This window comes from Rhinolophus ferrumequinum, chromosome 7 (assembly GCF_004115265.2).
Source record: "Rhinolophus ferrumequinum isolate MPI-CBG mRhiFer1 chromosome 7, mRhiFer1_v1.p, whole genome shotgun sequence".
NCBI classification, from domain to species: Eukaryota; Metazoa; Chordata; class Mammalia; order Chiroptera; family Rhinolophidae; genus Rhinolophus; species Rhinolophus ferrumequinum.
The window spans coordinates 8,988,256-9,014,963 of record NC_046290.1 but is presented as its reverse complement, the minus strand read 5'-3'; the positions used below and the strand labels follow the sequence as shown (position 1 = coordinate 9,014,963).

The window sequence follows — 26,708 nt, the reverse complement described above, 5'->3', positions numbered from 1 at the left end:
GAAGACTCAGTAAGACTTGAGTGGTTTTGGGATTTGACAGCCCATGCTTGCTTCCCCAGTACACACGAAAGCATGCATTATTAAGTGCAAGATTAGAAAGTTCTTTTCTGAAGTCCCTTTCAGCTACTGCATTATGCTTTTCAGATGATATGAGAAATACTAAAGTATGATTTATTTTGTGCCAACTTACAACTTTATTTTTCAAATGGCCATATTTTCTGCAGTCAAATATAACTACAGTATAGGAGCTTGAGGGCAGCCCTGTAGGTTAACTTTTTAAGAATGGCCAGACAGTGGCTGTTAATTAAGGAAGAAAATACATTTATGTAAATTAACAGGAATTGGAAAAAGAAAGAACTCATCTTATGGAAGATGTAACTGCAAACAAAAGAAGGATGAAGGAGCTAGAAGATAATTTGCTTTACCGTCTGACGAGTACCCAGGGGTCCCTGGTGGAAGAGGAGAGTCTCATTGTTGTGCTAAGTAACACAAAAAAGACAGCGGAGGAGGTGACACAGAAGCTGGAAATTTCTGCCGAGACAGAAATTCAAATTAACTCAGCCCGGGAGGAATACAGACCTGGTGAGTCTGGTAATGAAAGACAAATGTCACAGGAAAATGAAGCAAGAAAGAAAAGAGAATTAGAGGAATTGCAGGAAGTAAGGACGTTATGCAAGTAATTGTGCAAAGTGAGGTGGCCATTTATGTTTTGGCCATATTATGTTAGGCCATATTTCTATTCAGTAATATGGAGATGAAAAAAAATTTGTAACAATGTAACTTTTCTACATGCTTCCAATTTGTGTTAGTTGATAAATCTTTTAAGGTTCCTACCGTGTTTCCCCGAAAATAGGACCTAGCCAGACAATCAGCTCTAATGCATCTTTTGGAGCAAAAATTAATGTAAGACCCATTCTTATTTTACTATAATATAAGAATGGCTCTTAATAATATAATATAATATAATATAATATAATATAATATAATATAATATAATATAATACAATATCAGACTGGGTCTCATATTAATTTTTGCTCCAAAAGACACATTAAGAGCTGATTGTCTGGCTAGGTCTTATTTTCAGGGAAACATGGTATGAACTTATTTTTAAACTAGAAAGTAAAGAGGGAGGAGTTTTAAAGAACATCTGACTACACTGGTGGAATCCAAGGAATTAGTGCAGAATTTGGGTTGTTCACTAGTTGGTTATCATTTGGCAACACTATGCCAGTGTTTTATCTGCAGTCTTTGTATTAGGGAGGTAGTTGTCATGGGAACCCCTGAGTCTGATCCACTGATTTGCAAATCGGTGTTGGCCATTGGTTACTAGAGGAGCCTGCTAAAAGAATTCAGTCTCCTTTAGTAAGTGATCATTTCTCCGGAAAAAATAATCGAAACAGTATCATCTCCTGGTAGAAGGTCAGGTGCATCCTCTTTGGGATGCCTTGTTTTGCCAAGCCAAGGCCAAGGTTGGGCAAGGCTTCTTCGTGGCACTTAAAAATGAGGTTCTTAATGCCTACACAGCTTGCTGAGTGTTAAAACCTTTGCTATCCCTTCAGTTGTTTTTTGTTTTTTCTACCTATAAAAAAGAAATCCCAGTAAAACATACTTATAAGAGATCTAGAAATTCTAAAACGGAAAGTACCATTTGATAAACAGAAATCGACTATTTACGCAACAACTACAAGTGAGAATTCAATACTCAGGAGGAGCACCACTCTAGACTCCCCTTGTCGGAACACAGTTCCTGATGAGACATAAAAACAAACTTGGGATTTCCCTTTAGAGCCTCTGCTTGAGGCGTCTGTTTTCCGCCCTGGTACTACATGGAGCTTCCTCTCTGTCTTTCAGTTGCTACGCGGGGCAGCATCCTCTACTTCCTAATCACCGAGATGCGCCTGGTGAATGAGATGTATCAGACTTCGCTCCGCCAGTTTCTCGGCTTGTTTGACCTTTCCTTAGCCAGGTGCGTCTGTGCTGACGAAGCCAAGCTGAATTCTGTATCCGTAGGCTAACGTGATGACTTGTATTTCTAACTTCCTTTCTCTTTGCTCCCGAGTCTTATTATTTTTCTCTAAATCTAAGATTACCGTAATGGCTAGCATGTGAATAAGTCCTTCTCATGTGTCATTTTATGCTCAGAGAAAGACATTATTCATCCACCAATTATCCGTCCATTGATTGATTCCTTATGTGTTTCATGTGTTTCTGTGAAACAAGAAAATTCCCAAGACGTTGATGTGGGTCATAATATAATGCCCTGCGGGAGAATTGATTTAGACCCTTCTAGCATGTTATGTTACTTCATACTAGAGATGCTTGTTAGTTTACATTCAGGAGGCGTACCCTGGATGTGTAAAGAATAAGAATTGGCCCTCTATTCAAGACGTTTTTTATGGACAGTTGAGAAGGGCAGTGGGATCAGCCTGATTTAAATGTTCTCCACTCCAGGTCCATCAAAAGCCCAATTACAAGCAAGAGGATTGCTAATATCATTGAACACATGACCTACGAGGTCTATAAGTACGCTGCCCGAGGGCTGTACGAAGAGCACAAATTCCTGTTCACCTTGCTGCTTACCCTGAAGATCGACCTCCAGAGGAATCGGGTCAAGCATGAAGAGTTTCTCATGCTTATTAAAGGTCAGTATAACACTAGAGAGCAGGTGTGAGGATTATTGTGAAGGTCCCGTGCAGTATTTTCTTCTGGCGATAAGTTTCCTTGCATTTCATTGAAGATTGCATTTCCATGAGATATTTTATTTGTTCATTTGCTCTATGAATATTTATTGAGAACCTTATGTGTGTGCTGGGGCACAGAATAGGCACGTGGAAGACAGTGAACAACAACCAAAAAAAGAATTTTGTTTTTGTAGAGCTTATATATATTTGGGGGGTGAGGAGGGTGGTACAGAAAACAAGAATGAAACAGTAAGTCAAGTACATAATATGTGAGAAGCTAGAAAACCCTATGGGAAACACAGGGTAAGGGAGATGGGAGTTACAGGGTGTGTGAGGTGGAAGAGGTTACATTTTTAAATGGGATATTTAATGGGATCTCTAATGGGGTAGACCTCCCTGAGAGCTGGACAGGTAAGCAAAGGCCTGAAGGGGACATCCTGCTGGCCTTGGGGACATTTATAGAGGAAGCCTGTTGAAGGAAGAGGAACTGGCATGAAAGCCTCTGGTGGAAGGAAGCAAGTAGTATGACAGAGGGAGAGCAAAGCAAGCAGGGTGGCTGGAGTGGAGTGGGTGAGGCGACTGTGTACTCATCCCATGGACATTTATCCTGTACGTACAGAAGCATCGCTCACAGATAGGCCCCGGTGCAGCTGGAATAAGAGCCCAGTGGAAGGCTGGGAAACATACATTTGCTATCACATTCTTGAATGTCTGGACAATAAATATTTAAAGTAACTGCGGAAATGAAGGTGGGGGTTTAAATGGTTTTATCTACTACACCTTTCTAAACAGAGCCTTTAAATATAAGCCATAATTATATCTTGGGGGTGGGGAAGGATTTTCATGACTTCACCTGGAGAGTGGATTTGTGGAGGAACTTGCAGAGAACTCCAATGGGGGCAGTAGAGAGGGGGTGTAGACCCACAGTCACACAGACAAATGCATATTTATGTTCGTACTTATGCATCTGCATAGCCATCTTAGAGGAGCAACTAAGACTCCGTCGGTTAGACTTGAACTTAGAAATGTATGATTTATGGATGATCTCTCTCTCTCTCTCTCTCTCTCTCTCTCTCTCTCTCTCTCTCTCTCTCTTTCTCTTTCTCTCTCTGCCCCTTCTCCCTTTTTCTCTCTCTCTTTCTCTTTAATTCACTGTCTCTTGCACCCTTGTTCCTTAGGTTTCTTTAGCTTCCAAGTTTCCTAAAGCCGAGCATGTGGAAGATGAGGGATCACGAGAGACACCACCGTAGATCGCATGTAGGGATAGAAGTTGCCTTTACAAGAGCCTGTCATATATTACTGATCTCTGGCCTCAGTACTCTGGTCCTCTAGCTGACTGAGCTTTCCTAGGGGAAAGTTGTTCCTGACATCCTCAGTTCAGGCACGAGATACATCTATCTCCCCATGGAAGGGACACCGAACAAAGCATCCTGGTCTGGTTGGAATACTGTAAAGCGTGTTCAAGTTTCACTTGATGATAACCAACATGGGATTTAGTGTTAGGAAAACTCGAAGGGAAAAATAGTGGCTTCCCACTTTTTTGATGAGTGGTCTCAAGCTGGGTTTTTAACCTTTTCAAGCTTCAGTCTCCTCAGTTATAAAACAAGCATAGTCACATTTACATAATAGGATTATTGAGAATCACACAATTTATATAAACCCTGGCACATAGAATATGCTCTGTAGATGACAGACATTATTATATTATTTTTAGTATTTTAGTTTATTTTAATTAGTCTGAGGCTTGCAGAGGTTAGACAGCTTTTTGTGGGCCTTGGGCACTCAACAGCTATTTATTATATTGCTTTATGAAACAGAGTTTTAAGAGATTGCCCTTTGATAGTTACGTTGGTGAGAGCTACCCAAGGATGTGACTTCCCTCTGGAAGGACGTGTTTGAAAATGTTATTTAGAGAGCAGCAGTGTTTTGATACTGGTTGCTTAATGTACCTATCTCTAAGATGGGAAAGGATCAGCCGAGATGACTTTCTAAGTCTGCCCTAGCTATGCCATGTCATGATTGTATGGCATAATGTGCCTAAGTCTTCCATTACAAGCATGTATGAAGCAAGGGTTTGAAGAATGAAGGGAATGGCATAATTCTCTGTCATCTTGAGTTATTTTGAATTATTCCTATTTCAGCTGTGTATTCATCAGGAATCCATTTAATCTGGTGCCATATTATCCAGGGATATGTCGTCCCCCACCCGTTAAAATCATTCTTTGTGGCTGTTGTACACTTTTAAGCCAGGGAAGATATTCATGACCCAGTTACCCTCTACTAAACAATGAATAATGCTTTGGCTACAAGGAATGCCCTTTCCTTTCCATGAATTAGCTTCTTCCTAACCCTCTGGTGAATACCTTATTCTTTGCAGTTTGTTGGAAAATGGACGGTTTTTGTAGAAAATGGTGTGACATTTTTCAACACAGTGCTATTGTCCTTAGGTCCTTAACTGCTCCCTGGCGTTAAAACAATCTGTTTTGATTTTATGAGCTAATATTTTCATTGAAATGGCTTCAAGGCCACACTTACCTTGTTGGAAATATACTAAGATGGATTTGGCAGAAAAATAGCAATTCAGTGGGGCACATAGGGCCTGGGTAAAGTAGAGATTGGCTCAATAAATATCTTAAATATAATTATTTGTTTATGACCTACTCTATTCCAAAAAGGATTTTAAAGATAGCCAAATGCATTGGTTATGTTCTTTTAAGAATCGTGCTTAGAGCATATTTTCCCTGAAAGACTTTGATGGATGTTATTTATTGAACAGTATATTTTACACCATAGAAGGCTCGCTAACTCTGTCTTTGACTTAAAATATGATTGCTCACACTTTTAGTTTTTCTGAAGTGGGCCACAATAACATTTTTAAGGTGTCATTTGTTCTACAGTGCTGTGAGAGTGGCCTGACCTTAGATAAATCGTCAGCAAGAAGATAGGAGCCAGTACCTAATGGAAATGTTTGTTGTGTTTAGATTGACCAAACACAAATGATACAGCAGAGGGCGCTTGGGGTGTGCTCAGAATGGAAGTAAATAATATACTGATTTATAGAAGAGAACTCTTCAAACACACATAGCGCTGCTGACATTTCTAGAGAAATTCTTTCCTTCAACTGAACTTATGTGGTCATTGAGTAGTTCTTCCCTTTGACAACAGCTGCTCATATAGTGACCTTCTGCTTTGTCCTCCATCCTGAGCTGGCTTGTCTCAGACCTTGGCCAAGTGGAACTAGAACAGAATCCAGCATCTGCTCGGCTCCAAACCCATACTGATGATTCTTAAATGTGTTTTTGTGAAGTCATCTATTCCTTTATTCAATTTTAAAGCTTGTTCATCACTATGATTTATATTTCTGAGCTTAAAAAATGTCAAGGCAGCAAAATAATTGAAGTTCAAATAGTTTAAGCAAAAGATTTTATGAATAGATTATCCTACAGTAAAGAAGGGAAATCTAATAACCTTATATGTTGAATTTTGAAGGTGGTGCCTCGTTGGACCTTAAAGCTTGTCCTCCTAAACCATCTAAATGGATCCTGGATGTGACCTGGCTGAATTTGGTGGAACTCAGCAAGCTTAGACAGTTTTCAGATGTCCTTGATCAGGTAACTTGTGCTTGGAATAAACTTATAATGTTGCGGTGAGCAGCTTTGTAATTCATCACCAGATCCGATATTTGTTGAAGAGAGATTTCATAAGTGGTGTGACCTTGGCTTGACCTTCCTCACAGCTCACTCACACTCTGGTAAAGCACATTCCACCCACTGCAGGCTGGTCTTGCAGGAAGGAATGATTTGCCCAGAAAGTTTAACTGATGCTTTCCTGTGTCATATGTCAGTATCACCAACTGGAGATCCACAAGTACAGAAACTGATAGATTCAATTCAGTGAAATGATTAGATATACTTAAGAGATTTTCCTTCTTTTTAGAGATGAAATGAAAAGCAATTTGTGTCTCAATGCTGAATATCCTTTCTTGTCTCTTGTTCTCTCTTCTTGTCCTGCTTCTCCCATCACACTGCCTTAGCTAGACATCTAGGTATAAATCTAACGTGAACACTTGGTCTCTTATCTTTCGACATTATGTCCTTTCATAATCAGCCAGTTGCTGATGAATTGTGTATGTATTGGAATCATGGAAGTTGAATATAGAGTTGAATTGGGACAAGCCAGGACACAGATGAGCAGAGAGAAGTCACATTGACAGCAGGTGGCTTTATTCAGCTACAAGTTGAAGGCTTTTTTTTTAACCAGAAAATGTCCTATGGTTGGTTCTTGACTTTTCTAGTTTAAGTTGATCAGGAGCTTAAGTTCTGCTATATTTTTGTGTTTTATTTACAACTGATGATTACCATGTAATCACGGTACAAACTATTCTTTGGGGTTAAATAACTTTCATCTGGGGCATTTTGATTCACTTTAGCTTGTTCCCCGATAGGATAACGCCTAGTGACCTTTCCTGGACCATTATCTGTTATTGAAGTTGTTATCTGCTGGAAATTATATCTTACGCTTGCAATTTCTTCTCATTACATAGTTTTTCGTGATTGAAAGAGGTTATTACTTTTTATTCTTACATGATACTTTCTAAATATAAACCTGGAATGGTTTTTCCTTTGATTAGACTGCTAAGAAATACACTTGGGGCTTTAATCAAAGGGAATATACCAGAGAACATGAGATTATATTTACCTGCAGATGATATTTCTTTGTTCTGTTTTTGAGATACTTACCCATGTAATGCTCATCTCTTTTTGATTTTTAAGCTCCAAAGGGTAATGGACTATGTTTTCTTCCTCCTTACCAGTTGCCTAAAGGAAGCAAGTGTCTGATTATTTATTTGATGATGATATTAAGTGGTATATTTCATTGGAGTATTGGCCAAAAAACAATTTCATTCACTAAAAAAAAAAAAAAAAAAAAAAAAAAGACATTTATTAAGTGCCTTGTTTTCCTTCTAAGATGGTCCTGGGAAATGAGGACACAAGTGAATGTGACTTGGTTCCTTACCACGAGAGGATTTCATGGATCAAATCAGATATCCTTAAAATAGTGAAAATGAGTTTTCATTGATTTCCTTATTCTTTACAATTTTGTTACCACAATGACATAGAAGAAATGAAGAAACCCAGGACTCTCCGTACTTCAGAAGCTAGCTGTGGGCTGTTGTTAATCCAGACTGACTTTAGAGCAAATCACATTTCACTGCAAATTCTGAAACTTTTGGGCACTAGAATACAAAATTAAAAAAAAAAAAAACAAAACACAAGGGATATCATTCACACATGTCTCTGTCTGGAATGGTCAGAAGATTTGATGAAAAGTATCTGTGAACTTTTACTGAAAGATTTTCCCATAATGTGATACATTTCTTAACCCCTTGTATTTTCAGATATCAAGAAATGAGAAAATGTGGAAAATTTGGTTTGATAAGGAAAATCCTGAGGAGGAACCTCTTCCAAATGCCTATGATAAATCTCTTGACTGCTTTAGACGCCTTCTCCTTATTAGATCCTGGTGTCCAGACAGAACCATTGCCCAGGTAAGAAGTACCTATTAAAAAGAAAAGAAGAATATTTTAAAGAAGAGTGTCCTTTTTAAATTTAAAGAACTATTTAAAATGTTAATCCCTATGAGAAATTTCTTTTAGGCTTCTATGTAATTTTCTAGCAATGAAAGGTGAAAAATGGAAAAGTAAACAACAATTAAATATACTAAGATGTAGATTTAGGCTAAGCGGCTTAATAATCTTTGTGGTCCAAAAGGTACAAAAGGAGTAAGGTCTGAGAAAACCATATTTTTAAGGTTGGCATATAGGTGTAACGTAAAGGTAATGTATTATTTTTCTGTATCATTTTTAGAGTAACTCAAAAATGATACGGCTGCTTCATTTTGCTAGCAGTAAAACAGGAAGAATGTGGGGGGACTGGAGGTGGGGGTAGGGGCAGAGATAGACTGTAGGGGAGGTACTGCATTCCCAAACCTGTGCTTATTTCCCCAGAAAGTGTCACAACCCTTGATGCAAGAAAGTAGGCTGGCCTAAAGTTCTTTGAATTGTACATATCTTTTAAATGTGAATCCTGCCTCCAAAAGATCCATCTTTTCAAAGACCTTTCTTTAATCTGCTGGCCTCCCCTCATGGAAATTCACTAACTAAAAAGACTTGTGTTTTGCTTTCACAATGAAAAGCTTAACTCTAATACTCAGCATAGGTTGATTCTTTAAGAGCTTCTCCAAATAAGCCTACTGGAGTAACCATAGGCGGGGTTTATAATAGAATGTAGGAAACGTTCCCCTTCGCTCTCCAGAGGGAGTGTTAAAAACATATGGAGTAACTATTGCACGTCCACTTAGGTACTGTGGAATAATGAAAACAACTAGACTCAGTGATTTATGGAGAACAGAAAAATGACTTTTGCAACTCAGGACACAGATCGCTCTTTCTTCAGTTTTTTGTTCTCAACTTCATTACTTTTATTCTGCCCAAATGAATTGTCAAACAATTGCCTTATTTAAGGGCAGTGTAAAAGTTTCAGTAGTTCCTTTTTCTCTTTCTTTTTCCTTTCCTCTCCTTCCTTCCCCTCCCCTTTCTTTTGTCTTTTCTTTACTTTCCCTTTTTATTATTTTTGTCATATAACACTTTATTTGGTTAATGTTGAAATTTAAATCTTCCATGCTCCTTTGTAACTTTGTCACCTTCATCCTGACTTCTGTCATCTGCAGGCTGACAACAGCCATGGCTTCCTAATTGGCCTCCTGTAGTCCATCCTGTATATTCTAGAAGAAATGGAGTTATAATTGTGCCCTTCCTTCAGTGGCTTCCGTGGCCCTTATAATGACACACAAGTCTTAAACCAAGCCTAGAAGGCCCCTCTGGAAAAGTGTTTTCTCCTCTAAGGTTCTTATTGCATTAAATTCCTTTTGTGATTTTCCACCACATACCTTTTTGGGAAGCATATAAGAAAGTCTACAATAGACACGTTCCATCCCCAACTCCCAGGAGCAGCACCAGGCTTGTTCTCAACATTCCGTCTGTGCAGGACTGCTCACATCAAGGAACATTCAATTGCCTGGTGGCCAGAATGATGCACCGTCAGAGTTTCTATTTTCTCACATGTAAAATAGGGACAATAACATCTATCCACAGTGATTGGAATAAATTTTAATCGAAATCGCGTATTTCATAGTACTCATGAATATAGTAATTATTACATATCAATCTGAAAAATCTACAAAGTTTTTTTTGGAGTTGCTAACAAGGCTCAAATTCCTGTCACTTTACAAGGTAACGTGGGAATAAAATAGATGTGAAATGATGACAGCAGTGAAAACAAGGATTAGCAAATGAAAACCCAGAAAACACATAATTGTAAAAGTCTCTGCCCTATTTAAGTGGCAGGGTGACTGGACATCACTGCGGTCATTGACCAAAATGAATTTTGGAAACCCCACTGCACAAGACACATGAAGGAGCTGTAACTAGTTTTGGTGACTCGTGTACTGTTTTTGGCAGGCCCGCAAGTACATCATGGACTCCATGGGAGAAAACTATGTCGAAGGGGTCATCCTGGACTTGGAAAAGATGTGGGAGGAGTCTGATCCACGGACACCACTCATCTGTCTCCTGTCTATGGGCTCTGATCCCACGGACTCTATCATCGCCTTGGGGAAGAGATTAAAGATAGAAACCCATTATGTGTCCATGGGCCAGGGCCAGGAGGTCCATGCTCGCAAGCTCTTGCAGCAGACCATGGCGAACGTGAGACCACATGTCTGCTTCTGTGTTATGTTGTTAATAGTACAGGTTGTAGAAAAGCAGTGCAGAAAAAGATTGTTACGGATTGTTAAGCATTTAAATTTAAATAGTGCATGTCGTTTACTAAACAGGAAAAGCGTATCTATTAGAACATTGTCATGGAAAAACAGGTATCATTTAAACCTTTTGTTGCTGAGCCTTGACTTACAGAAAACTTCCCCACCCAAAACATCTATTTCCCTCAGTTTGCACACTGCTAAGCCCACTCCAGATCCGAAACCCTCGGTGAGGTCCATGGTCCCGCCCCCTCCACCATACACGCCAGCCCCTTCAGCTCCTCTCTCGAAATCCTCAACTTTCCAGAATCCACACCACCGTGCCTTTCTGGAGTTCCAGAATGCATCATCTGTGCCCCGGTGTCCCCCAGGCCTGGCCCAGATCTGCCATTACCCGGCAGTGGTGCCAGAGGTTTCAGGAAACCTGGCCTGTTGCTTTCCAGGCTGGGACTCCTAGAGCCCTTTGTGGATTGCAAATGATATAGATCATACGAAGCAAGCTATGGTCGGGCCTGGCCTCGGGCCACCAACCGCTGGAAACCACATGACAAGCCTGCTAATGGGATGGTCAGGTTCAGAGTTGGGGCGCTTTCAGGGACTTCAGGAACAGGCTGCAGGAGGTCCTCTATTTCCTCCCTAGAACGTGGCTCCAGGAGAAGGCACTCATGTGTTTGCTGCGGTCTAGCCCTCTCTGGGGTGTCCAGCTCTGCCTAGAGGATCCCCCCCACCCTTGGTCCCCTCTTCCTCCACACTTTGGCCACGCAAGGGGAGGGACCTGTACCACTTGGCTTCTGGAGAACAAGAATTCTTGGTTTAGATGCCTTTGTGGCTTTTGGACCAGACCCTATTCCTCCTCGCCTGAGTCTGAGCTCTCCTCCGTATGGTAAGACTCCTCTGTGCTCTCCAGAAAGCCCCCTGCTGAGGCAGAACTAGCTTTCTTCCCCTCAACCCCCAACCACTGGGCCCACCAGGAAACCACCGGGTTCTGGGTCTCAGCTGCTGAATCTTGAAGCTTACCATTGTGCTACACCCTACTCCCTTTCACCTGGTCTGGACCTGAGCCCACTGGGTTTCAGAACCTCCACATTTATCTCCAGGCGCTTCCATCTCCAAGCTGTGCCCTGTCCCCAGCTTTGGTGAAAGACAGTGGCCCCTCACATGTGTTATGTGTCTGATGCATTTAGTTTGCATTTGGGGGGTGGGGCAGAAGAGACGTAATGGAAATGTGTCCAGAGATGAAAAAATATATCTCTATTCACGAATCCCGCATCTGGTCCAACATGAGGGGTTGGGGGCCTCCATCCTGGCCTCTCCCTCCTTTTGGCCTCCTCTCCCCTTTTACTCCCCCCTTTTCCTTCCTTCTTCTTCTGTTCCTCCCTCTGCAAATTATTTAGAACAAAAACTCTGACATTAGCAGGATGCTTCCTGAATTCAAAATATGTGATCATGTCACTAATAATTATAGTTTCAGGCAACCAAATTATAATTTAAATGGAATACTTGTAGCCTTTAGTTTATGCATGTTATCTGGTTAGTAGTTTAATTTCAAGTAAAATTTAAAAAGTCTTTATTATCATTGACGTATTTATAACTTGTCAGAGACAATAGGTTTCTTTTTTTTTTAATGTTTTGTAGGAAAGGTTTGAGGCAATATGAGAGAAAGAACTAACTACCCAAGAATAGCAAAATGAATGATCAGTAAGAAGAACTCAAAAACTTTAATACAGAGTGCAGCAATAGAAAGAAAGGACCTTGGCTACGGGATTCTATGGGTGGACATTGAAAGTTCTCACCTAAGAAACTTACATCAAAATTCACCTGTATGCTGGATGGAAGGGAGCAACTGAAGCCTTTTTGTTATTATGTTTTATATTTAATTTATTTTTGTTTTGAATTTTGGACAGTGTCAATTCAATTTCTCAACAGACAAAGTTTAAGTATTCAACAGTGCTATATACTTCAGAGGGAGTATAACGGACTAGGTGAAATTCCAAAATGATCAGTTTTATATGTAACTCTGCTAAGATTTTCGATCTGGTGCTCTGTTTGTTTCTTAGGAGAGAAATAACTTAAGATGCACTTTAATCTAAATGATCCAAAGTTAGAGTCAAGAAAACAACTCAGGATTATGATCTAGATAATGTAGGTGATTTTAGCAAAAATATTCGATAGATCAGATAGAGTAAATTATTATTGCACAACCTAAAATTTTGCCTCTGTTGCTTTATACAAGGAATACTCTTATGCTCTTAGAATAATTAATTTATAAAAAAGATCTGGCTTATTTTCTAAGGTCCTTGCCCTTAGACTGGTCAGATTCCCCAGAGAAGGTCCTTCCATGTTTTAGAGAGTATACGCTCAGCTACCCAACATGCTGGGAACTCAGTGGGAGATATGAGGTGATAGGTCTCAAAACCAGTGGGTCAGCTTTCTCCACTGATTTTCAGAGCGGTTCCTATCCCCTTGATGTGCTGACGTCCTCCCGTCCAGTGCTGTCTGTTTTGCCTTCTAAAGAAAATCTGCTTTCCGTCTTTCTGTAGGGATGGCAGGGACATGTCAGCGGTTGGACTTTCAATCTTCTTGTGTTAGCACCCCACATCTTCTTCCTGGACTTCCAGAGGGCTTTCTTGTCACCTACTATTGTGTGTTCTGGGAGTTATGTGGTATAAACCAGGTTAGATCTCAGCCTTCCCTGAATGCCAGTGGAGGATTCAGCTTTCTTGCGTGTGTTTTAAATGTTCTTCATAATGTCTTCACTCTCACTGTTGTTGTCCTTAAAGAAGTTCATGCTTTTCAAAAGGTCCCTTCACTGTGATCTTCCTGGAATTTGGCGAAGGATTGAGCTAAATGGATGTGTTCAGTCAGCCATGTTTACTTGGAAGCGCTGTTACCTCTTTTTATGTTTCACTTGGTTATTTTCATGACTCGTACCATGTATGATTAGTACCATTGGCATGCTATAAGTGGAACAAATACATGGAACAGGAAAAAAAGTAGAGCTGTTCTCAAGTAAACATTATTATCGCCTTCGATTTGACCTAGATTACTTTAAAGTGGTTAGTGTGCTTCTCTGTTAAATTTTAATTACTTAATTTTTCACGAACGTACCAATTTAAATCTCTAGGAGAAACACAAAATAGCCTCATTTGCATTTACTGTTGTTGACGTAGGGAGGTTGGGCACTCCTGCAGAACTGCCATCTGGGATTGGATTTCATGGATGAGCTCATGGACATCATTGTGGAAACCGAGATGGTACACGATGCTTTCCGCCTGTGGATGACCACTGAGGTGCATAAGCAGTTCCCCATTACACTCCTTCAGATGTCCATTAAATTTACCAACGAGCCTCCACAGGGCCTCCGGGCAGGACTGAAAAGAACATATGGCGGTGAGTTGAGGAAAGCTTCCAAGTTTCTGGGAGTTCTTGTACTTAAGTTGTTTTCTTAGAGGAATGATAAAATCAGAATGAACGAGGATATAGTTAAAGCAAATAGGACTATTCTTTAACCTGATGTGTGTGTGTGGGGAGGGGATGGCCCCTTTGTCATGCTCCTTGTGGAGTGTTCTCTGACACTGTTAGGGCCTCAGACCTCAGGATTTCCCACCTCTTATTTTTTCTATTTTTCCAATAGTGCTTTATTTTGGCCTATGCTGTTCTCTGCTAGACACCTACCTCTTTATGTTAACATCTAAAATGGATATTTTTGTCACTTATGGTTTTCATGCTCCATATCTCAAGTAGGACAGTGGGCTCTTCCAAGAGGAGAGGCTGAATTAGAATTATAGCCTGCCTTCATGAAGCTGTATGTCAGAATGGTAGGTAAGGTAGAAATCAAACAAAAGTATCGAAACCAGACCCAAATGCCCCTCTAGTCACAACTGGAACTGCGATTACTCTCTCTGCCTTTGTTTCCTCTGCTTCATAGCTTCCTGTCTGGGACTCGCGGTCATGGAAAGAACAAGGACCTTGGGGTCAGAAATCCTGATTCTGGTCCTTCCTGAACAAATGCTTTGTTCTCTTGGGTGTTAGTCACTCAGAGAGCCTGAGTTTCAATTTTCTCATCTGTAAAATAAGGACAATAAAATCTATCTACAACAATAGGAATATAGTGTATTTAATAATAATGAATATAATAATTATTGTATATCAAATTGAAAAACCTACAAAGGCTCAAATTCTTGTCAATTTACAAGGTCATGTGGGGATAAAATAGATGTGGAAGGGTGATGACGGTGAAAAAAGATTACCGAATGAAAAAAAAAACTGTGATGTAATATAATATAATATAAACACATGTATAATAATCATTATTTTGGGAATATCCTCAGGCTGCAATGGCTTCTATATACACTATTAACAATTTACTATTAATTAAAATAGTGTATGCACATGCCCCAAATAATAATATTATAAATTTTATTATTGTTATTATTAAGTAGTAGCAGTCGTCGTAGCACTAGTAGTAACAGTAACAGTATTTATTTTGCTACCACGATTCTTCCACCTGTATTTTATCCCCACGTTATCTTGCTACTAGATTGGCAGGAACTTGATCCATGGTAGCAAGACCCTCCTCCCCTCAAGTTTCTTTGCAGATTTTTTCAGAGAAATGCCCTCTGGACACCCAAAATTTAAATTATAGTTGTCATGTGATTGTGATAAAAGTAATTCGAGATAAGTGAAGTTTCATACTAAGAATTTACAAAAATAATCCATCACTTATGAAAGTACTAGAAAACACAGAGGTTTGAGAGATGACACAGTTTTTCACCCAACTGACCCCAACTAGGTGTGAGCCAAGACCTACTGGATGTGAGCACGCTGGTCCAGTGGAAGCCCATGCTGTACGCAGTGGCTTTCCTGCACTCCACGGTCCAGGAGAGGCGGAAGTTTGGACCCCTGGGGTGGAACATCCCCTACGAATTTAATCAAGCGGATTTTAATGCCACTGTGCAGTTCATCCAAAACCACTTAGATGACATGGATATTAAAAAGGTACCGTGTGCGTGCTGCCTGAGACCACTGGGGATTGTGGGCCCCCAGCTTTGGGGTAAATCCTGTATGAGTGATGCTTTTCCGTGCTTGCAAAGTCATTATCTTTAAGTCGTAGCAACTCGGCTCAACTTGGGTCTTGAATTCATTTGAAAAATGAACAAATGTTGATTATCTTTTTATTTCTCAAAAGCAAGTTGACGTTGCATATTAGACAACCTAATGGAGTCTATTGAATGGAGGGGGGAATGGGTGGGGAAACTTGTTTTAAAAAATTTTTTTAAATAAAAATGAAGAGTCTAGATTACTTTTGAAGTGTGTGCTTTTTAAAGAACTGCCTCAATACTCTCAAAATACCCATTTTCTTTCTCTTGAAATTAACGTATGAAGATGTGAAAGTATCAAGAGTCTATTTCAAGTCATGAACATGAGTTTTGAGTAATTGCTCATGTTTGCCTCTTGAATTTTCTTTCTGTACTTTTCACATTACTGATGAAGAATGAGTGAATGAAGGACACTGATGACAATTAACGGCAAATGAGGAGGAGACACTAGTCAGTTCTACACAATGACTCTGTACATTTTCCCAGGGCGTCTCCTGGACCACTGTCCGCTACATGATCGGCGAGATTCAATATGGCGGCAGAGTCACTGATGACTACGATAAGAGATTGTTGAACACGTTTGCTAAGGTTTGGTTCAGTGAAAATATGTTTGCATCAGATTTCAGCTTTTACCAAGGATACAATATTCCAAAATGCAGCACCGTGGATAACTATCTTCATTATATCCAGGTTTGTCAATGTCAGAATTTTATGCAGAGGGCAAATATCCTTAGCATTTGACCTTTTATTTTTTACAAGATATATATTTCCTTTAATATAAATTTTAATGGTCGTACATATTAAACTTTCTACTGTAGATGTTTTTCTTAATATGTTTATATTTGCCTAATGATTAAAATGTTTATATTTGTTCTGAGTGTGTGTTTTGTGTGAATTCCTCCCTCCTTTCTCTTTTTAATGCCTCTGTGGGGAATATTCTTTGGGGAGATGATAGATTGGGCAGATTTAGAACTGGAGATTGCACAAATCCCCTAGAGCTCTCTACCTGTGAAACTTCAGCTATCTCTACTAATTGCACTAATTGTCTCTAGACTCAATCTTTTCTGTTTTTCAATCCGCTTGCCTTGTGCCATGACATCTGTTCCTTAATCCTGCCCTAATTGGCAGTGTTATAGGATGTTCAGGGACCCACTATGTATAAGAGCCTCCGAGTTCATTGCTGGATACTTCTTCGTAGCGGGGGAGGGGATAGGAGCTGAGCTGTGCAGAGTGGTTGGCAGCAATCCTGGCCTATGCCCACTAGATGTCAGTAGCACCCCCTACCCAGTTGTGACAACCAAAAACATCTCCAGAGATGGTCAGATGTCCCCTGGGGTTGCAAAATCACCCCTAGTGGAGAAACACCTTTCTAAGAAAGAATAAGACAGGTTTTGACAGGAAATTTGGGGGAAATTTTGATTTGTGTTTCAAGGTAATTACATTTTCTGTCTCTATACCTTAAATTCATTAGAACATTATTTTGCAATCTCTTTTGCCTCTGAGATTTATCTCAGAGTGAACAAACTAAAGCACAACAGCCCCAAAGGGCTAAATTTATTAGTATATTCAGAGGTTCTGTGATAAATAAATGTGATGAGTTTATCATATATTAACCACCTCTGTACTTTTATTAATTCAGATCAACAAATACGTGTGTCTTAATTGTACTATATGTGCCTTTAAATCATTAGTACTGAATTTGAAGCTGCCTGTGAAGGTATAAATTTAGATATGCCTGTACATGTATTTATTTATATACACCTCATTTCACAATGAATTTGAGGTTGCTCATAAGACGACATTATGTAAAATGGAATAAAATAAGGGAACAGAAGGGAGGGAAAATATAAGACAAAAATGAAGCTTAGATACATAAAAATAATGTCAAATTACAGGTAAGTTTTCTTTTATTCAAGTAGCTGAGGTAGATTTTTGTCTGTTCGTTCTGCTTCTGTTGCTTGCTCTCTACCTTTTGTCTGTTTTTTTCACTTTTTGTTTTGCTCTTTTTTCCTAGTCTCTCCACAGGAGAGTACAATTCCTTTATTTGGGCCATAATTGCTAAAACTATCACTTTCTGGTATCTTGAAAACATAGTAACTGTTAGTTACATGTGTATTTAAACAACTGGTTTGAATTAGACTGGACTTTCAAAAACCAAAATACTCCTCCATAGATCCCTTTCTATCCTCCATATTATAAAACAAGATGGTATCTCTTTGATTAAAATGCTTAAGGTATAGACATTAAAAAACCTGGAGCCTATTATGTTTCTTAGTGTTAATTGTTTTTTTCCAGGCAACTTTTGAGATTTTTTTTTTCCGGAGAAATTATTGAGATTTCAGCCAGGCACAAATAAGACATACCATGTAAATGCTTATCCTAATGAAAACATGTTTCTTTCCTAAGAGAGTATAATTTAATCAGTGCTTATGTCAGCAGTCTGTGCTTACATGGCGTGCTTGTTGTTCAGAGCTTGCCCACCTACGACAGCCCTGAGGTCTTCGGGCTGCACCCCAATGCTGACATCACCTACCAGAGCAAGCTGGCCAAGGATGTATTGGATACCATCCTGGGCATCCAACCCAAGGACAGCTCTGGAGGCGGGGATGAGACCCGGGAGGCTGTGGTGGCCCGGCTGGCTGACGACATGCTGCAAAAGCTACCCCCTGACTACAGCCCGTTTGAGGTGAGTTGAAATCCTGACGCAATGTCAGCCGTGGATGTGTCTGTTGGGTTGGGGGAATGAGGAAGGAGGGTAAAAAGTAATTTTTCTGAAACTAAAAAAAAATATTTCAAGACTCACTTCCTGAAAAACCAAAAAAAAAAAAAAAAGATTTTGAAACTATAAATGTGATCATTTCAAAATATAAATAATAAAGAAACCTGATGAGAATGTTAATGTTCATAATTAAGTTACAAGTGTGTACTGATGGGTTGGGATTCCTTTTCTAGAAGTTTCCCTCTGGGTACTTCACATTGTCATTTGTTTAAAGCAAAGTAATATATTCTTAGAGTAAAAATGTTATTTAAAACAAAAAGTGTTGTGTAATTTAATGCACACCTTAAAATTCAGGCCTTCTTAATTTCCGGGAGCCTGTATTTATATGATTAACTCCTTGCAGCTTCTTCGTCTCATGAGTATCAAAAATTGATTTGTCTTTTTAATATGCAAGTAACTTCTAAACAAATTTATGATTATGAAAGTTAATTTTTTAAATTAAAGTTTATTGCGGGTGATAATTGTTAGTAAAGTTAAATAGGTTTCAGGTGTACAATTCTGTAATACATCATCTATACATCGCATTGTGTGTTCACCACCCAGAGTCAGTTCTCCTTCCATCACCATACATTGGATCTCTTTTACCCTCATCTAACACCCCTCCCCCCTCACCCTCTGGTAACCACTAAACTATTGTCTGTGCCTATGAGTTTTTGTTTCTTCATTTGTTTGTCATGTTTCTTTGTTGTTTTCAGTTTTATATACCTCATATCAGTGAAATCATATGGTTCTCGACTTTTTCTGCCTGACTTATTTCGCTTAGCATAATAATCTCAAGATCCATCCATGTTAGACGTTTCAGCAAATACTGTGAAAAGATTTACCTTGATAACATTTTTAAATCTTTGAGAAAAGCAAAAGTAACTGCCTTACTTTCCATGTCATCTTAAGAGATGATCTGGGCTAACCTTGTGACACTTGTCACAGGGCCACCATATTTCTTTGTATATTCCCCTTCTCCACCTGCTTTTAAATGGAAACCTGCAGCATTTTGTTTCTTAAGTATCATATTATTTTCCACAAAGCAGGCCGTTTTGGCTGCTGGTCCTACAGACTGAACCGAAGGGCCTATTCCCAAGAGGATAATTTCCCTGGGAAGAAACTGATCGCTTGCTTGGAGAAAATCAATACTGTAATCAGCTTCCATAAACACCTTTCATTATAGTATCAGGAAACAGGTCATTCATGTCTCGCAGTGGTTGAAATATTTATGAAACATTGAAATATCTATTACTTACCACATGTATTCATCTATGTGGTAAGTAACGGGGTTTAGGAGTGTTTCCGTCCTTTTGCTGAATTGGTCAGTGCTGCTTTAGGATAAAGCGACCCAACCTAGCACAATAGCTGATCCACAGAAGATCCTCAATAAATACCTGTAAGATAGAAGCGATTAGGTGGGTGGGTGGAGGGAAGGATGGATGGATGTTTTGATGGAAAACAGAAAGCTCTGAAAACACAGGTATAGTTTTTTGAGGCAGCCAACGGGATGGTCGTGTTTGTGTACATATCTATGTGTGTGTGTGTCCAATGTGTGTGCTTGAACATCTTAGATCGGCAGCAGTTGAGTATTTCCCAGTAAGTGCAGTTGCCGTTTGGAAGGCTGCATGTTGTAGTCATGCATTTTATATAATATTTTTCTGTGAATTAAAGGATGTCTGTTTTCTCCTACGTAGGATGAAAAAACTCAACTAGTCATCTAATAGATGTTTCCACTCTTAGTTCTTCTTTGTTTTCTGGCAGTAAGAAAAAAAGCTTATCATTTATGGAATTACAAAATTTGGGACTTTTTCAGAAGCCCCAGTTCCATCAATGTGTCTAATTTTTAACATGTGCTAAATGTCTCCATGGCAGGTCAAAGAGAGGCTGCAAAAGATGGGCCCTTTCCAGCCGATGAACATTTTCCTCAGGCAGGAGATAGACAGGATGCAAAAGGTTCTTGCCCTGGTCCGAAGCACTCTGACCGAGCTCAAACTTGCCATCGATGGTACCATCATCATGAGTGAAAACCTTCGAGATGCATTGAATTGCATGTTTGATGCCAGGATTCCTGCTCGGTGGAAAAAAGTACGTTTACATCTGCTCTGATTCTGCCTGATCGGTGTGTTGTTGTGAATCGTTGTAATTGGCAAGTGGAAAACATCGAAGGATAATTTACTTAAACATGTTCTTTTGCTTAGGTACGGATCCCCTTGTAGCCCTATATTTTTAGATTGTAGACAGGGAAGGAAATGATGTAGCCTCTCCCACATAGCTGGTGCTCTAGTGGACACTTTACATGCATTATTTCATTTAAAGCTTGCATTTTATTGCTCTCATTTTACAGATGAGGAACTTGAGGTTGGTAGAGGTTAGACCTTTTCCCCAATCACACATCTAAGTTATCCAGGAGTCAGAATTTAAACCCAAACTTTTGGGCTTCAAAGCCCATGATGCTAGTTTCATAGAAGAGAATGTTCTGAAATACACATTCATATCAAAAGTCACGCCAAAGAGAATCATTTTTCTTCTTTTGTAGATATGTGAGTGTGTGTATCTCAAGATAATAAGTGTGCTTACTGATCATACCTGTTGGAAATTGTGCTAAATGACAGATGTGGTTTTAAGATATAATTTTCTTCTTGGAAAAGTAAAATGAGTACCTGAGTGTCTTTTTAAGCAGGAAAACATGTGTATTTGAGAGGAGGGAGCCTAAATGACATGTTTCTTTGTTCTATAGTTAAGTGTGTGCATGCGTGTGTGTGTGTGTGTGTGTGAGTGTGTGTGTGTGTTGTGTGCAAGTATATTTTGTGTGGAGGTGTAAATAAAATTGTTAAGATTAATTCTGGTGGAGGAAAGCCAGGGGTAAGGGTAAGGGGTGTGGCTGCACTGCTATCCCATGTTTCCTGAGAAATCTGGGTCTGCCGTGTGCTTTCGTTCCACCTGACCACTGCCATCAAGTCGGTGACTCTGCACCCACAGCAGGAACTCATCGTATGCTTGACTTCACAGCTCTCTCCGAATGTCCCTGCTCTCAAGGTGTCATGTCTCCTCCCCTCAGACATGTGTGTGCTCTACCCTCCCAGAAAGGTCAGCAGGAGGAGGAAGCTGGGATAGATGCAGGTAGAGAAATGGATGGGATTACACTCTTGCAATGTGACGTTATGAATGCACAGTGAACCGGGTCTGTGCACCTGTGCAGCGTCCTCCAGCTGCGCTCAGAGGGAAAGGCGGATGGCCGAGGTCATGCCCTGTTGGGCTTCTCTAGGCAGGTGCAGTGAAAGGTGTGTTAGTTTCTGGGGCTGCATAACAAATCACCACAGACTGGGTGGTTTAAACAACGGCAGTTTGTCCTCTCACCGTTGCGGAGGCAGGAACTCCAAAAGCAAGGCGTCCCCAGGGCTTGCCTTCCGATGACGCTGGGGCAATCCGAGCAGCGTGTGGGCTCCCTGCAGGCATCTCAGTCCCAGAGGAACAAGAGAAAGTGGCCGGGTTTCTGAGCATGTGCCCCATGTTTGCTGCTGCTAATGGAACTCTCCTAATCTCCTGTTGCCCTGAGCTGAGTGTCTGACACACGTTTGAGGAGCTTCCTCTGGTTTCTGATTCTCCCCGACAAGTTGGGTGTGTCTTCGGCGCCACACAGTTTAGGTGGGACCCACACGATGGAGGCCGTGCCATGTGGCGGTGGCTGTACCACTGGGGACATGTGGCCTCTGAAGTCATCACAGTCAGGAGAAGGAGAGGTGGACCAGGTACACTGGCCCTCATCTTCGTGGATCAGAACAGATGCATGGACCCCACTGAACTGTGTGGGAGACTGGGGAGTATACAGGGGCACACGGGGTGTTAGGTGAGCACAGACTGTCTCTGCAGCGCCTCCCCTCCCCCAGAGTCAGACCCGTGTCTTTACCTCCTTGGAGTCAGGGGACTGAGGAGACAGAGGAGCTTGGAGGGTTGTGTAAATGGAGCTCTCTCTCCTCGAGAAGAAATGCAGTTGTGGAGATAATGTGTTTCACTCAAGCCCAAGCAGACAGTTTGATGATGACGAGATTTGAAGTGTGAGTGTGGGACCTGAGGATTGGTAGAGATCAGAGGTCATGAGATGAGAAGGCACGGTATTGCGTGGTTCATTCACATGGATCCTGGTGTCGCCAGAAAGGAGTAATTAAGGTTAATAAATGCAGAATGTGGGCCCTGAGCTGGGCTCTGGAGCCACAACATCTGGGAATTATTATTCCCACTTTATTATATGTCCTACAGTTCTTGTGAGGATTAAATGAGTTGATGACTGTAAAATGCTCAGAACAGTGCCTGGCAGATGGCCAGCGTTAGGTACGTGCCTGCTACCAGTGTCCGTGAAACCCACACCTCCGTCACCACCTCCATCGTCACCACCTCCATCGTCTCCACCACCACCATTTATATCTTCACCATCTTCGTCCTCCTCCTCCTCATGATTATTTGTGGGATGGAGTGGAAAAGTCAACCAGGAGCCAAATTCCTTGATAAATAAGAGGGTGTGACCAGCAGGTGGTAGAAACAGGAAGCGGGGAGGATGGTATGTCTGGGCGGTGTGAGACTCAAAGGGAGAGAAGAGTGGGAAATGATAACTGCTAACCCGTCAGAAGGAACAGGGCTATCTCCTCCTCTCTGGTGCTGAGGCCTGTGCAGGGAACAGAAGCCTATGTTCCGAGAAGGCTGCAAAGGAAGCAATGTGTTCTGGGTGAGGGAGGCGGAGCCGATTATGGAGGAAGTGGGGGAATGGTCAGGGCAGAGGGGTTTGCTGAGCATGGCACTGAGGTTGCTGAGGGTGCAGTGGGAAGACTCAGGACGGCAGGAGGGCTGGGGTTTGGGTCCGAGTGGGGATGTACAGAGAGGGCAGCATCTAGAGATGAGATTGGGTCCTGGGGTGATGGGAGACATGGCCTTTTGGGGGCTCCTCAGGAAAAGGGGAAGGTGAGACTTGACGGGGTTAGAGCTGATGGGCTCTCAGAAGAGACTTCCTCCGTGAGGAGACTTCCGGAATCTCTCCCGGGGCTTCGGCAGATTCCGAGGCAGTGGGTCCTGGGGAGTGAGTGCTCGTCTGTTGTCTTCTCCATCTTATCTGCTGACACCACCTCCATCCCTCTAGTCACACAGCTTAGAAACTCAGAATCAACTTTGATCAGACCCCTTCTCCTTCTCACCTTCAATAAATTCGTTACCAAGGCCAGAGACTGTTCTATGGAATTGTCTCTCCTCATTGCCAATGACAGAGGGAGAACCTACTGGTCACTGGCCAGTGCAGCTTTGTTCCCCAGTAAACCAGCTCACGCAGTTTGGTCAGCACCTGGGAGGCTCTGGAACAAGTTCCTTGCCAGGGGTCACTGTCTCACTACCCGTCCCTGTGCCCTCAGATCACATGCAGGATAAACACTTCTCTTTCAATTAACACATCTATAAAGACGGCTTTAGAAAGACTTACCTCGTTCCTAAATTATCATCTTTTATCCAGGTTTCTTTCCCCCCCCAGGTTTGATGTCTTTTTTTTTTTAATGAAAGTTTATTGGGGTGACAATTGTTAGTAAAATTACATAGATTTCAGGTGTACAATTCTGTATTACATCATCTACACATCCCGTTGTGTGTTTGTGTGTTCACCACCCAGAGTCAGTTCTCCTTCCATCACTATATATTTGATCCCCTTTACCCTCATCTACCACCACCCCTTACTCTCTGGTAACCACTAAACTATTGTCTGTGTCTATGAGTTTTTGTTTCTCATTTGTTTGTCTTGTTCTTTTGTTGTTTTTGGTTTATATACCACATATCAGTGAAATCATATGGTTCTCTGCTTTTTCTGTCTGACTTATTTCACTTAGCATTATAATCTCAAGATCCATCCATGTTGTCACAAATGTCCCTATATCATCTTTTCTTACTGCCAAATAGTATTCCATTGTGTATATATACCACAACTTCTTTATCCATTCATCTATCGAAGGACATTTTGGTTGTTTCCATGTCTTGGCCACCATAAATAAAGCTGCAGTGAACATTGAAGTACATTTGTCTTTATATATAAATGTTTTCAGATTTTTTTGGGAGATACCCAGGAGAGGGATTGCTGGGTCATATGGTAATTCTATTCGTAATTTTTTGAGGAACCTCCACACTGCCTTCAATAACGGCTGCACCAGTCTGCATTCCCACCAACAGTGTATGAGGGTTCCTTTTTCTCCACAGCCTCTCCAACACTTGTTATTATTTGTCTTGTTGATGATAGCCATTCTGACTGGGGTGAGGTGATATCTCATTGTGGTTTTTATTTGCATTTCTCTGATGATTAGTGATGTTGAGCATTTTTTCATATGTCTATTTGCCATTTGTATGTCCTTTTTGGAGAAATGTCTCTTCAGGTCCTCTGCCCGTTTTTCAATTGGGTCGTTTGTTTTTTTGTTGTTGAGTTGCATGAGTTTCTTGTATATTTTGGTTATTAGCCCCTTATCGGAGGTACTGTTTGCAAAAATCTTCTCCTGTTCAGTTGGTTGCCTCTTTATTTTGTCTGTGGTTTCCTTTGCTATGCAGAAGCTTTTAAGTTTGATATAGTCCCATTCATTTATTTTAGCTTTTACTTCCCTGGCCTTTGGAGTCAAATTCATAAAATGCTCTTTGAACCTAAGGTCCATAAGTTTAGTACCTATGTTTTCTTCCATGCAGTTTATTGTTTCAGATCTTATGCTTAAGTCTTTGATCCACTTTGAATTAATTTTGGTGCACGGTGACAGATAGCAGTCCAGTTTCATTCTTTTGCACGTGGCTTTCCAATTCTGCCAGCACCATTTATTGAACAGGATGTCTTTTCTCCACTGTATGTTTTTTGCTTCTTTGTTAAAAATTATCTGTCCATACTTATGTGGTTTTATTTCTGGGTTCTCAATTCTATTCCGTTGGTCTATGTGTCTGGTTTTCTGCCAATACCATGCTTTTTTGATTATTGTTGCCCTGTAGTACTAGCTAAGGTCAGGGAGTGTGAGACATCCAGCATTGTTCTTTTTCCTTAGGAATGCTTTGGCTATTCGGGGTCTTTTGTGGTTCCAAACGAATCTTATGATTTTTTGTTGTATTTCTTTAAAAAATGCCATTTGGGATTTTGATGGGGATTGCATTAAATCTGTGTATTGCTTTGGGTAATATGGCCATTTTAACTATGTTGATTCTTCCAATCCATGAGCACGGAATGTCTTTCCATTTTTTTGTGTCTTTTTCAATTTCCTTTAAAAATATCTTATAGTTTTCAGCATATAGGTCTTCCACATCCTTGGTTAAGTTTATTCCTAGGTATTTTATTCTTTTTGCTGAAATTGCAAAAGGAATTTTTTTTTTAAATTTCTTTTTCTGAGATTTAATTGTTAGTATATAGGAATGCAATGGACTTTTTAGGTTGATTTTGTAGCCGGCAATTTTACTGTATTTGTTGATTGTTTCTAATAGCTTTTTGGTAGAGTCTTTAGGGTTTTCTATATATAGCATCATGTCATCTGCAAAGAGTGACAATGTAACTTCTTCATTCCCAATTTGGATGCCTTTTATTTCTTTCTCTTGCCTGATTGCTCTGGCGAGGACTTCCAACACTATGTTGAAAAGCAGAGGTGATAGGGGACAGTCCTGTCATGTCCCTGAACGTAGAGCAAAGGGCTTCAGTTTTTCACTGTTAATTATGAGATTAGCTGAGGTTTGTCATATATGGCCTTTATTATGTTAAGATATTTTCCTTCTATACCTATTTTATTAAGTGTTTTAATCATAAATGGATGTTGTATCTTGTCAAATGCTTTTTCTGCATCAATTGATATAATCGTGTGATTTTTGTCCTTTATTTTGTTTATGTGATGTGTCACATTGATGGATTTGCAGATGTTGAATCATCCTTGTGCCCCTGGGATGAACCCCACTTGGTCGGGATGAATAATCTTTTTAATGCATTGTTGCATTTGATTTGCTAGAATTTTGTTATCCAGGTTTCTATTCTACTCAATATACTATCAGTCTTTGGAATCTCAATGTATTTTGAAAAACAAGCAAATTAATTCTTTTGAAAAATAAGCAAATTAATTCAAGTGTAATATCTACCCACGTTGATCACAACATTTATTCATACCTAAAATATTGAAATTACAGTAAAATAGGATTCAGAGACACCTACTAGTGTGGCTGCTGATAACTTTAATGACATATTCATGCCAGTTGTGATAACAGAAGCTCCACACGTGAATTCAGGCAGAAGGTTACAGGCAATGCATGCAATTAATTTGTTGGTAGTATAAGGACCTATGTTTCTATTCCTGCTCCTTCATCAGAGGAAATCAGAG

At 40.3% G+C, this 26,708-nt stretch overlaps 1 protein-coding gene across 1 annotated transcript in view; it reads left to right on the top strand.

The window, feature by feature from the left end:
* Window positions 1-26,708, top strand: part of DNAH5 (dynein axonemal heavy chain 5) — a 210,324-nt gene that overhangs the window by 171,427 nt on the left and 12,189 nt on the right. Inside the window, exons 66-76 of the mRNA XM_033111135.1 lie at window positions 339-582; window positions 1,853-1,967; window positions 2,453-2,643; window positions 6,172-6,293; window positions 8,081-8,230; window positions 10,202-10,447; window positions 13,671-13,890; window positions 15,293-15,498; window positions 16,086-16,289; window positions 18,070-18,285; window positions 20,233-20,445. Of these exons, the coding sequence (XP_032967026.1) occupies window positions 339-582; window positions 1,853-1,967; window positions 2,453-2,643; window positions 6,172-6,293; window positions 8,081-8,230; window positions 10,202-10,447; window positions 13,671-13,890; window positions 15,293-15,498; window positions 16,086-16,289; window positions 18,070-18,285; window positions 20,233-20,445 (2,127 nt within the window). The remainder of the gene's footprint in view (window positions 1-338; window positions 583-1,852; window positions 1,968-2,452; window positions 2,644-6,171; window positions 6,294-8,080; window positions 8,231-10,201; window positions 10,448-13,670; window positions 13,891-15,292; window positions 15,499-16,085; window positions 16,290-18,069; window positions 18,286-20,232; window positions 20,446-26,708) is intronic.